Genomic DNA, 12,359 nt, shown 5'->3' on the forward strand with positions numbered 1-12,359 from the left:
ATAAAAGAGAAACATGGTAATTAGCCATACGGCTGCTACCCTTCCCATTGGCTAAGCAGGGAGATATGCAAATTAACTGCCAGCCAAGATGGCGGCCAGCAGCCATGCACTGAAGTGAACAGGGAGGCTTGCTTGCTCCAGTGACTGCGGACTCCAACGTTCCCCGCCTGACTTGCCAGCCTCTCAGCTGCAACTCTAAGCAACTATGTTGCAAATATAGAAGCTAAACAAAACCCCAGAAACCTGCGTTAGTCAGCCAGGCTTCAGCCAGCTGGACCGCAACATTGTATCAAATACAGAAGCTAAACAAAGGCCAGAAACCTGCTTTCAGCAGCGAGGCCTCAGAGCTAAAGCTGGCCCAGAATTAAAAAAAAGAAAAAGAAAAAAAGGAGCAGTTGGGAGCTTCAGTCACCCGCCAGCCTGAAAACGGCCCTCAGCCCCTCAGCCAGGCTGGCCAGGCACCCCAGTGGGGACCCCCACCCTGATCCAGGACACCCTTCAGGGCAAACCAGCCAGCCCCCACCCGTGCACCAGGCCTCTATTCTATATAGTAAAAGGGTAATATGCCTCCCGGCACCGGGATCAGCGTGACAGGGGGCAGCGCCCAAACCCCCTGATCGCTCTGTGGCTCTGTGTGTGACGGGGGCGGGGCCACAACCTCCCTATCTGCCCTGCTCTGTTCGTGACAGGGGAAGGCGCCCCAACCCCCTCATCAGCCGTGCTCTGTGCCTGATAGGGGGGAGCTCCCCAACCCCCTGATCGCCCTGTGGCTCTGTGTGTGACAGGGTGCAGTGCCCCAACCCCCTGATCGGCCCTGCTCTGTGGGTGATAGAGGGCGGTGTCCCAACCCCCCTCCCCCAACGGGCCCTGCTCTGTGTGTGACTGGGTAGAGCCATAACCTCCCCATTGGCCCTGCCCTGAGTGTGACAGTGGCAGCGCCCCAACCCCCTGATCGGCCCTGCTCTGTGTGTGACAGGGGGCGGTGCCCCAACTCCCCTGATCGGCCCTGCTCTGTGTGTGACAGAAGGGAGCTCCTCAACCCCCTGATCGGCCCTGCTCTGTGAGTGACAGGGGGGAGCTCCTCAACCCCCTGATCGGCCCTGCTCTGTGCGTGACAGGGGGGAGCTTCTCAACCCCCTGATCGGCCCTGCTCTGTGCGTGACGGGGGGAGCTCCTCAACCCCCTGATTGGCCCTGCTCTGTGAGTGACAGGGGGTGACACCGCAACTTCCCTATCGACCCTGCCTTGAGTGTGACAGGGGGCGGTGCCCCAACCCCCCAATCGACTGTACCCTGAGCGTGACTAGGGGTGGCATCGCAACCTCCCGATCCGCCCTGCTCTGTGCATGACAGGGGGCAGCGCCCCAATTCCCCAATCGGCCCTGCTCTGAGCCCGACCAGGGGCTGCACCTAGGGATTGGGCCTGCTCTCTGCCACCAGGGAGCAGGCCTAAGCCAGCAGGTCATTATCTCCTGAGGGGTCCCAGACTGCGAGAGGGCACAGGATGGGCTGAGGGACCCCCTCTTCCCGCCGAGTGCACAAATTTTTGTGCACCGGGCCTCTAGTATATATATAAAAGGCTAAGTGACCATCCAATTGTCCGGTAGGTATGATGCTTACTGACCATTAGGGGGCAGATGCTCAATGAATGAGCTGCCAAGCTGTGGTGACTTGGCAGCGGTGGTTCTTGGGTGACACACTCTGGAACCAGAGAGGAAGGAGCCCAATTCCTTGTGGGTCCCATGATTCCACCTTCGGTCGTGGGTTATGTTGTTGCTGGGGCACTGTTGGCCCCAAAACTGGTTTACTGTACACTTGCGTTTGTGTTCCACACTTTACAGAGTGCCCTCTTGCTGTCCGGGACCCCTCAGAGAGCCAGTTTTGGCCCAATCCCACAGGCCAGGCTGAGGGACACCACCTGCGGAAGGAACCCTTCTCACTTCGCAGATGCCCTTTGAGCCGCACTACCGCCCCAGGTGTGGCTGGCAGGGGAGGGACCGAGGGAAGTTGGCTCCAGGGCATGTCCTGCCTATCTAGCCCATTCCTGTCCAGCCCCGCCGGCCACCTTCTAATTAATTTCCTTTCAATGTGCATGAATTCTTGCACCGGGGCCACTAGTATTCTAATAACAGTGAATAATGTCAGGGGGAGCAAGATTTATAAGTGATCATTTAGTAAGTTATGTAATGTCTAATCACTGGGTTTATACATCTGAAACTAATATAATCTTGAATGTCAACTGTAATAGAAAAACTTTTAAATGATTAAAAAACATTTACAGTGAATAGTAATGGTACACAGGCAACAAGATAACGAGGAATTTCATGGTCTCCTGTTGTAGTGGTCTTGTGCTCTGTTGTCAGTGGTTGTGTCTCTAAGGGGTTCTGGGAAAGGAAATTACTCTGACAATTCAAGGGTATGTTATCCTAGAAGTGTAAGTATAACGGACAGGGCTCACTTAAGGTGAAGCTTGACCTTCCATGACCTATCCAGTTTGAAGTTCTCGATCAGACCATCCTGTGTGGTTACTTTGGGTTACTTAGTATGCCAGGCCTGCCAAGTAGCCCCCTGAACGTGTCCCTTCTACTATGTCCCCTCTTTTCTCCACAACCCCACTGTCGGAACAGACGGTCAGAGTGCTTTCCAGCACACCGCAGCTGCCTGGGGCGTAAATGTATTAAACGTAAGAATTAAAAAACCCTGAGCTGTTTGACTTCCATTACAAACCAGAGATGTTTGGAATCAGCAGGGCCTCAGGAGGCCCTTCTCGATCTCCATCTGCCGGCCTGACTTCCAATACCCTCCAATACCCAGAGGCAGCTGCGGACTGCTCACTCCTCCCAACCGCACGGGGCGCCAAATGCCAACGTCTCTTTTGGAGGGCCCTCCGCGCACCCGCAGAGCCCCTCTTGTTTGTTCACGCACCCACCTGATATTTACGGCGTACCCCCACCTCCTCCCAATCGCACCCCCTGCCCCACCACCCACCCAACCAGCCAGCACTGCGCAGGCTCCGCGAGCCAGGCGTCCCCAGCAGCTGCGCGCCCAGGGGGCAGGCCGCATGGTGGTTGGTCCGGAGCGGGCCACGTGGTCACGAGATCGCCATGTGCGCATGCGCAGAATAGTCCAGCGCGCCCGTGACGGAACGACGGGGCGGGGGGGAAGCGCGACCTCGCCCGCCCGGCTCGGCCCCCGCCCCTCGCTCTGCCGCTCCGCCCCCGCGGGGCGTCCCGGGCCGCTCGTCCCCTCAGTGGCGGCCGCGCGCGGCCCGGGGTCGCCGTGAGTACTCGCGAGGCCGACCTGTGAAGCGGCTTCCACGGGGAGGGGCGGGGCGGCTGGGACGCGTGAAGGGTGCGGGGCCCGCCGCGCCGGCCGGGGTAGAGAAAGTGAGGGGCTTGAACCGGGTGGCTCTGAGGGGCTCCCCTCGGCTGGGCAGGCTCCGCTCCAGGCCGGGCGGCGGGCCACACAGTTCAGGCGTAAACCTTCTTCCCCGGGAAGCAGGAGTCCTTGGGGTCTCCGGAGGAGACAGGCTCCCCCACGGGAGGCCTCCGGGCCTGTCCTGGAAGCGCGGTGGCGGCTCGTGTTTGGGGGGCAGACCCCGCTTCCTCCCTCCACCGGGTACCCGAGATAGCGTTGTTCTGCGAGGACCGCCCTCGGTGGGGTCTCCTCCGCACTCTTTGTTCGGTGGCCTCGTCTTTCTGAGAAAAGAGCACTCGATATGGAGCAGAGTAACCCCCTTTCCCAAGACCCCAAGCTGGGAGTCAGCCCCAGAGTTAAGCGTTGCGATCGTTGACTAGATGAAGCTGTCACACCGAGAGCGCCTGTGGACCAGGGGAGGACCTTTGTGATCCAGACTGAGGTTTACTTACATTCGGTCTGTTCCCAGGAAAATCCATAAAGCATTCTCTGTTAGCTGCCGTCCTGCGAACCACGCTCGGAGCTGGAGGACGCCCCTCGACACTGCTCACACACATTTGGCCCCGCTTCTTTTGAAAAGGGTCCCTCCTTTACGTCCTCTAGATGAATCGGGTCTTTCTTGCTTAACTCATTATGAACCCCTTAAATTAGTTAAAATCACATCATGTAAAGATAGATATAATTAAGACCTGTCAAATATGCTTAAGTTTCAGTTCCTCAGTGGTTCTCAACCTTGGCTGCACCTTAGAATCACCTGGGAATCTTTTTAAAATCCTGATTTCTGGGCCTCATCCTCCGGAAATTCTGTTTCTTTGTTATGGGTGAGGCCACAGCATTAGTAACAAAGAAACAGAATTTCCGGAGGTTGAGGCCCAGAAATCAGGATTTTAAAAAGCTTCCCAGGTGATTCTAAGGTGCAGCCAAGGTTGAGAACCACTGCTCTATACTAAGCAAGTTGCTTAACCTCCCTACACCTGTAGTCTATGTATAACATGAAAGCTTTGAAATAGGTTATCTCTCAGGTTTATTCCTCTTGAAAAATATCTGAGTCTGAATTTCATGACTCACCACTCCCATTCCCCCCCTCCTTGACTTTTAAACCCATTCTCCATCTCTTGAGAGGAATGGGCATTGGCAGTAGAAAGTGGCAAGTATCTTTCACTGAAACAGCCTGGTTTGAAAAAGATGGTAGTTTCTGAATTGTTTCTTCCTGGACAAGAAAAATCCTCTCTGAACTACCTTTTCTCCTTGTGTTAACAGCAGAAACCAAGCAACAACAGCCCTTGGAGAGAGGCTGTTTCTTGACTTCCACAGTGACAAAGACCTGGAGGAAGTTAGTACTTCTGACCCACTCTGCCGTCATCCTACCACCCAGCCCAAGACAGCCTAGGCTGGACATTAGTGCCTCCTCCTTTGTTCCTCTGTGATCATCCAGATTAGCATCTGACTGTTTATTTTCAAGTCTCACAAACCCAGCCCCCAGATCTTCATATTCTGGTTCTCAGCTGCTCTTAAAGGTGAATGGAGTCTTGCTTTTTAAAATCCTTTTTGAATGATTTTGTCTATGTGTAGGTGCATTTAGGTGCTTAGATATATTTGCCCTTTGACTTAAGTATCCAGTAGACAGTTGATTAATTGATTCATTCATTCATTTAATAAATATGTGTTGAGAATCTGGCAATAGAGGCAGTGAAAACAGTCAAAACCTATGCCACCACAGACCTTACTTTGTGGTGGAAGATAAACACAATAAACATTTTGTATGTCAAAGCATGATAAGTGCTGTGAAACAAAATAAAGCAGGGCAGGGGGATAGAGTGTGCTAGTATGTTTGTGTTGGGGTTTTGCTGTTTTATATAGGATGGTCAAGGTGACCTTAGAGTAGAGATCTGAAAGAGTGAAGGAGCAAGCCATGTAGACATATGGGTGAAAAGCATTCCAAGAAGTGGGAACAGCAGGGGACAAAGGCCCTGTGGTGGGAATCTGGTTGGTATGTTTGAAAAATAACAAGGATGCATTTGTGGAGTCTCAGAGATAATCTTCCTGTTTACATTTAGAGTTGACTTTTTAGGGAGAGCCCCGGTAAGAGTCCAAGAATAGCCTCTGATTTTTTTTTTTTAAGACGTTGAGAGTACAAGAAACCCTCATGTACCCGTCACCCAGCTTCATCCATAATTGGCATTTGCCATTCTTATTTCATCTATCCCTCTCTTTTTTTGTGCTAGAGTGGTATTTTAAAGTAGATCTCAGAAATCAAGCTATTTCATCTTTAAGAACCTCACTTTCAATTTCCTTTTGCATATTGTTTTTTTTTTATGTTTTCCTATATAATAAAGAGGTAATATGCAAATTGACCATCATGCCCTTGTACAAGATGGCCACTCCCTTGTGGTCACAAGATGGCCATCAGGGGAGGGCAGTTGTGGGTGATCAGGCCAGTAGGGGAGGGCAGTTGGGGAGGACCAGACCTGCAAGGGAGGGCAGTTGGGGGCTTCCATGCCTGCAGGGGAGGGCAGTTGGGGGTGACAGGACCTGCAGGGGAGGGCAGTTGGGGGCGATTGGGCCGGCAGGGGAGCAGTTAGGCGTCGATCAGGCCGGCAGGGGAGTTGTTAGGGGGTGATCAGGCTGGCAGGCAGAAGCGGTTAGGGGCAATCAGGCAGGCAGGCAGGTGAGCGGTTGGGAGCCAGCAGTCCTGGATTGTGAGAGGGATGTCCGACTGCCGGTTTAGTCCCAATCCCACAGGGATCCCAGATTGGAGAGGGTGCAGGCTGGGCTGAGGGACACACCCCCCTCCCAGTGCACGAATTTCATGCACTGGGCCTCTGGTAGCCTATATAATAAAAGAGAAACATGTAAATTGACCATCCCTCCGCTACGCTCACCAGCCAATTAGGAGTGAGTATGCAAATTAACCTGACAAAGATGGCGGGTTAATTTGCATGCACAGGCACCGGGTGGAGAGCAGAGTGGGAGAGCTGGCGGAGAGTGGAGTGGCTTGGGGAACTTGGCTCCCCAAGCTGCCAGGCGGAGAGCAGAGAGGGAGAGCTGGGGGCTTGGAGGACTTGGCAGAGTGGGAGGCCATGGGACCGAGACAGAGCAGGAAGGGAAAACTAAGAGCATGGGAAGCACCAGGAATTCTGGGAATAGTAGTTCTGGTGGCAACACCAGGACCAGAAGTGGAAGCCCAGAGCGCGCGGAGCACCAGGAATGCTGGGAATCATAGTTCTGGTGGCAGACAGATCTAGACACTAGAGCAAAGTGAGCCTGGAGCACTGTTGCGGTTGGGGATGGAGGGAAAGCAAAGGTGAGAGACATAAGTAAAATCAGACTATCTAGGAAAAATTAAAGGGAAGATATCCTAAAACTTCCAGGAAATCTCCACCAATGAAGCAAAGAAAAAAAAAAATGCCTCTATTATTCTGTGAGCAACAAACCAAACTGAGTTGGGGTCTCAGACAATTTGCTCATCTGATTGCAAAGACAGACAGAAACTCCCAGATTGGAGAGGGCTCCCCTGAGGGCTCCTATATTGGAGAGGGTGCAGGTCAGGCTGAGGGACCCCCACACCCCCCAGCCATTTTATATATATATATATATATATATATATATATATATATATATATATATATATATAATAGGCTTCCAGTACATATATATACATATTGTCTAAAGTTTTACATATGTCTTCCTTTTCCCCAATTGACACCCCCCCCCCCCCCCCCCCCCGCCAGCCATTTCCACCCTGGGCAAGCCCCCACTGCCCCAGTGTCTCTTTCCATTGGTTATGATGCATATTGTTTTTGATGGGTCAGGCAGTGTTGGCTGGGGGACTGCTATGCTGTTTGTGTTGGCTTTGTGCCTTAGGTTGCCATAATGGGCCAGTTACCAGGCTTAAGTTGGTATCTGACAGAAACACCACAGGTCCTTGGAACACAAGGATTTAGAACAGTGATTCTCAATTTTTATGCACCAGAATAACTTGAAGGGCTTGTTAAAAAAAACAGATTATTGGCCCTAGCTGGTTTGGCTCAGTGGATAGAGTGTTGGCCTGTGGATGGAAGGTTCCCGGGTTCGATTCCAATCAAGGGCACATGCCTGGGCTGTGGGCTCAATCCCCAGTAGGTGGCGTGCAGAAGGCAGCCAATCAATGATTCTCTCTCATCCTTGATGTTTCTATCTCTCTCTCCCTTCCTCTCTGAAATAAAAATATAGTTTAAAAAACAAAACAAACAGATTACTGGCCCCCCACCTCTGGAGTTTCTAATTCAGTAGATCTCAGTAGGATTCCTTGGATTTGCATTTTTAACGAGTTCCCTGGTTGTACAGATGCTACAGATCTACAAAGCCCATTCAAAAACCTCTGATCTAGAAACCAAGAAGGTTCAACAGAACCATATTAGAAACCAAGAAGCCCTCTGTTTAAGGTTGGAGTGGGTGAGATATACAAGCAAAGCCAGAAAGGCCCAGAATAGTGGTTCTTACTTTTTTGAAAGGACTACGGGTTCTTGTTTTTCTGAGCATTTATTGGGATTATTATTGCATTTTGGTTTGGGAAAAAGTGCCAAGATGAGTCCAGGGCATTATTTTTGCCATAACAGCTCAGACTGTGCCCACCAGAGGGTATTCAGTATTGTTGAGGACTTTTTAAGTTAGCTATGATTGTCATATAAAGGTTTCTAGTGATACTGATGTTTAATAAGAGATAATGATGACTTGTAGAAGTAATTGGGGGTAAAAACTTCCCGAAGAATCTGATTCTGATGGAAGTTGGTACTGTGAAAAATGTCCCAAATGAACTGATGTAATAGAGTAGCATAAACATCTGGTTGTCTGCAAGGGTTGGTACAGTGTTATGAACTAGAGCAGGAACATTCTCCACTCCCAACTCTCCAGCTTAAATAGAACAGTAATGTCTTATGTTTCTATAGGGCTTTCAGGGTTCGTTATCTATAAAGATCAATGTGTACAAGTGTATGCACATGCATGCAAGTATGTCTCGGTGTATAAGTGTCTATACATATCTATAACTAGAGGCCTGGTGCACGAAATTCAGCCCAGCCTGCACCGTCTCGAAGTCCAGGAGCCTCAGGGGATGTCCGACTGATGGCTTTGGCCCACTCCCCGTAGGGGGGAACAGGCCTAAGCCATTAGTCGGACATCCTTAGCATTGCCATGGAGGCAGGAGAGGCTGCCACTACTGCCCCTGCGCTTGCCAGCCGTGAGTCCAGCTTCTGGCTGAACAGTGCTCCCCCTGTGGGAGCACACTGACCACCAGGGGGCAGCTCCTGTGTTGAGCATCTGCCCCTTGGTGGTCAGTGCATGTCATAGTGACCATTCGTTTCACTGTTGCGCCAAATTGCTCTCCAACATCCCCCAAGGAGTTCCAGATTGCGAGAGGGCGCAGGCCAGGCCAAGAGACCCCACCAGGGCACAATCAAGGCCGGGGAGGGATGCAGGAGATTGGCCAGGTGGGGAGGGACCGTGGGAGGGTTGCAGGGTGTATCCGGCCTGTCTTGCTCAGTCCCTATCAACCTGACCTCAGCAGCAAGCTAACCTACTGGTTGGAGCATCTGCCCCCTGGTGGTCAGTGCATGTCATAGTAAGCAGTTGAGCAGCCTTAGCATATCATTAGCATATTATGCTTTGATTGGTTGAATGGCTGACCAGACCACTGGACACTTAGCATATTAGGGTTTTATTATATACTAGAGGCCCGGTGCACAAAAATTTGTGCACTCGGGGGAAGGGGTCCCCCAGCCCGGCCTGTGCTCTCTCGCAGTCTGGGACCCCTCAGGAGATAAGGACCTGCTGGCTTAGGCCTGCTCCCGGGTGGCAGAGGACAGGCCCAATCCCTAGGTGCAGCCCCTGGACAGGCTCAGAGCAGGGCCAATTGGGGAGTTGGGGTGCCGCCCCTGTCATGCACAGAGCAGGGCGGATCGGGAGGTTGCAATGCCACCCTCAGTCACACTCAGGGTAGGGCCGATTGGAGGGTTGGGGCACCGCCCCCTGTCACACTCAAGGCAGGGTCGATGGGGAGGTTGCGGCGCCACCCCCTGTCATGCACAGAGCAGGGCCGATCAGGGGGTTGGGGTGCTGCCCCCTATCACGCACAGAGCAGGGCCAATTAGGGGGTTGGGGCGCTGCCCGCTGTCACTCACAGAGCAGGGCCCATCAGGGGGTTGTGGAGCTCCCCCCTGTCACGCACAGAGCAGGGCCGATCAGGGGGTTGGGGAGCTCCCCCCTGTCATGCACAGAGCAGGGCCCATCAGGGGGTTGGGGCGCTGCCCCCTGTCACTCACAGAGCAGGGCCCATCAGGGGGTTGTGGAGCTCCCCCCGTCACGCACAGAGCAGGGCCAATCGGGGTTGGGGCGCTGCCCCCTGTCACTCACAGAGCAGGGCCCATCAGGGGATTGTGGAGCTCCCCCCTGTCACGCACAGAGCAGGGTGGATCAGAGGGTTAAGGAGCTCCCCCCTGTCATGCACAGAGCAGGGCCCATCAGGGGGTTGAGGAGCTCCCCCCTGTCACTCACAGAGTAGGGCCGATAGGGGAGTTGGGGCGCTGCACCCTGTCACACTCATGGCAGGGCCAATGGGGAGGTTATGGCTCTACCCTGTCACACACAGAGCAAGGCCCGTGGAGGGGGTTTGGGGCGCCACCCTCTATCACCCACAGAGCAGGGCTGATCAGGGGGTTGGGGCACCGCCACTGTCACACAGAGAGCCACAGGGCGATCAGGGGATTGGGGCGCCTTCCCCTGTCACGAACAGAGCAGGGCAGATAGGGAGGTTGTGGCCCGCCCCCTGTCACACACAGAGCCGCAGGGCGATCAGGGGGTTTGGGCGCTGCCCCCTGTCACGCTGATCCCGGTGCCGGGAGGCATATTACCCTTTTACTATATAGAATAGAGGCCTGGTGCACGGGTGGGGGCCGGCTGGTTTGCCCTGAAGGGTGTCCTGGATCAGGGTGGGGGTCCCCACTGGGGTGCCTGGCCAGTCTGGGTGAGGGGCTGAGGGCCGTTTTCCGGCTGGCGGGTGACTGAAGCTCCCAACTGCTCCTTTTTTTCTTTTTTTTTTTTTTTATTCCCGGCCAGCTTTAGCTCTGAGGCCTCGCTGCTGAAAACATTGATACAATGTTGTGCTCAGGCTGGCTGAAACCCGGCTGACTGAAAGCCGGTTTCTGGGGTTTTGTTTAGCTTCTATATTTGCAACATAGTTGCTTAGAGTTGCAGCTGAGAGGCGGGCAAGTTAGGCAGGGAACGTTGGAGTCCGCAGTCACTGGAGCAAGCAAGCCTCCCTGTTCGCTTCAGTGCATGGCTGCCGGCCGCCATCTTGGCTGACAGTTAATTTGCATAAGGATATGCTGATTAGCCAATGGGAAGGGTAGTGGTCGTACGCTAATTAGCATGTTTTTCTTTTATTAGTGTAGATATAATAAAAGGGTAATATATTAATTAGACCCAATGTCCTTCCAGGCATCATTCCAGATGTCCTTCCAGACAAATCCGGGGTGGAGGGAAGCAATCCAGGGTCCGGGTGCCAGTGGCCAGAGGGAAGCCCGGGTCCCGGGTGCTGGAGGGAAGCCGGTGCCAGCAACCGGGGGAAGGAAGGCCTACTCTTGCACGGATTTTCGTGCTTCGGGCCTCTAGTGTATAATAAATGTGTATCCATAAACGTGTGGCTGTGTATATACACTAGTTTTTATCTGGTGATGAAACCAATTGTTGTCTACTTTCTACAGGACAGTGACTTGTTACCACCACAGCAGCAGAGCCTACCATCCCCAGCAGATCTCCAGTCATCTTCTGACATCACTCCCCTCCCTTGTCTCCCTTTTTGGCCTCCTAAATGCCCATCTCGTTGGCCTGGGTTCAGCTGGTGGTATGGAGGGGTGCTGCCTAGCACTGACGGAGTGTGTGTGACCCATTGACCCAATGGTGAGGACTGACTGCCCACCTCTGCAACTGATCATCCAAGGGGTAGATGGGACAAAGTACAGACCTCATCTTTTCCTGGTATTTTCCCTCCCACCTCTTTGGAAGGTAGACTGGTTCTTTGAAATTAAAGGAAGGAGAAGAGGCATGGAAACAATATTACTTGATGTGTGTATAGTTGGATTTTCTTGGGAAGGAAAAAGATAGAAAGGGAGTGATGAGACAAGAGAGTTTACATATGCTTTGGAGCTGCCTTGGGTCGCTAGATGATTCTAGAAGAGGCTAGCTTATATAGAACTTAGATAATGCCTAGGAACCAACCTTGACATTGAATTCTTTTGCATCCTTCCCTGTTCTGGCTGCCAGACCTTCAATCATAGCTGACACTTAAGAAGGTCAAAATTCCCTATTGTTTTTCTCCATCCTACCAAAAGAGAGCTAGGCCATGGTTATAACCAGATTCAGGAGAAGACTTAGATGCTCCCAAAGGATGAGGTGGGGGGAATAAAGGGATTAGTGACTCAATTATGCTATTCCAAGGGGCCTTCTTCCATTCTTTGTGGGGATCTATTTTCCACCCTGTCACTCTTCTCTGTTCCATGGGGTAACAGGGATCAATAAAGGGATATATGCTTCTTTCTCATTACTAGGACATCAAAGGCCAGTTTTGGAATGATGATGATTCGGAGGGAGATAATGAATCAGAGGAATTTCTCTATGGAGTTCAGGTGAGATTTCAGCGCCTAACATCCACTTTGGGTGGTGGAAATGTGCTTCTCTCTGGATATATCAGGAGTGAAAGAGATTATTCTGGACCAGAGATACAATGTTGGTGTGGTTTGAGCATTATCTTGTTAGAGCTGATATATCCTTGCTCTTGCCTGGGACTCATACCTTTCCTAGAGTAAACTACATCCTCTCTACATGGAGACTACCCAAATGTTCTTTTGTTGTTGTTGTTAATCCTCACCCAAGGTTATTTTTCCATTGATTTTTAGAGAGAGGGGGAGG

The 12,359-nt window shown here is 52.3% G+C and overlaps 1 protein-coding gene across 7 annotated transcripts in view; it reads left to right on the plus strand.

Moving 5' to 3' along the window:
• The first annotated feature begins 3,147 nt into the window (after positions 1–3,147).
• PARP6 (poly(ADP-ribose) polymerase family member 6) overlaps positions 3,148–12,359 on the plus strand; it is a 43,868-nt gene continuing 34,656 nt past the window's right edge. For 3 of the 7 annotated variants that reach the window (XM_070430954.1, XM_070430963.1, XM_070430969.1), the window contains exons 1-3: positions 4,309–4,933; positions 11,156–11,351; positions 11,999–12,076. In XM_070430954.1, coding sequence (XP_070287055.1) covers positions 11,349–11,351; positions 11,999–12,076 — 81 coding nt within the window. In that variant the 5' untranslated portion in view covers positions 4,309–4,933; positions 11,156–11,348. Of the gene's footprint in view, positions 3,279–4,307; positions 4,934–11,155; positions 11,352–11,998; positions 12,077–12,359 lie in introns of those variants that run through there. The other 4 variants (XR_011473381.1, XM_070430925.1, XM_070430934.1 and 1 more) reach the window with 3 other exon arrangements.

Source organism: Myotis yumanensis, unplaced genomic scaffold (genome assembly GCF_028538775.1).
Source record: "Myotis yumanensis isolate MYYU_CA2020_CCGP unplaced genomic scaffold, mMyoYum1.0.hap1 SCAF_1, whole genome shotgun sequence".
In the NCBI taxonomy this organism is placed as follows: Eukaryota; Metazoa; Chordata; class Mammalia; order Chiroptera; family Vespertilionidae; genus Myotis; species Myotis yumanensis.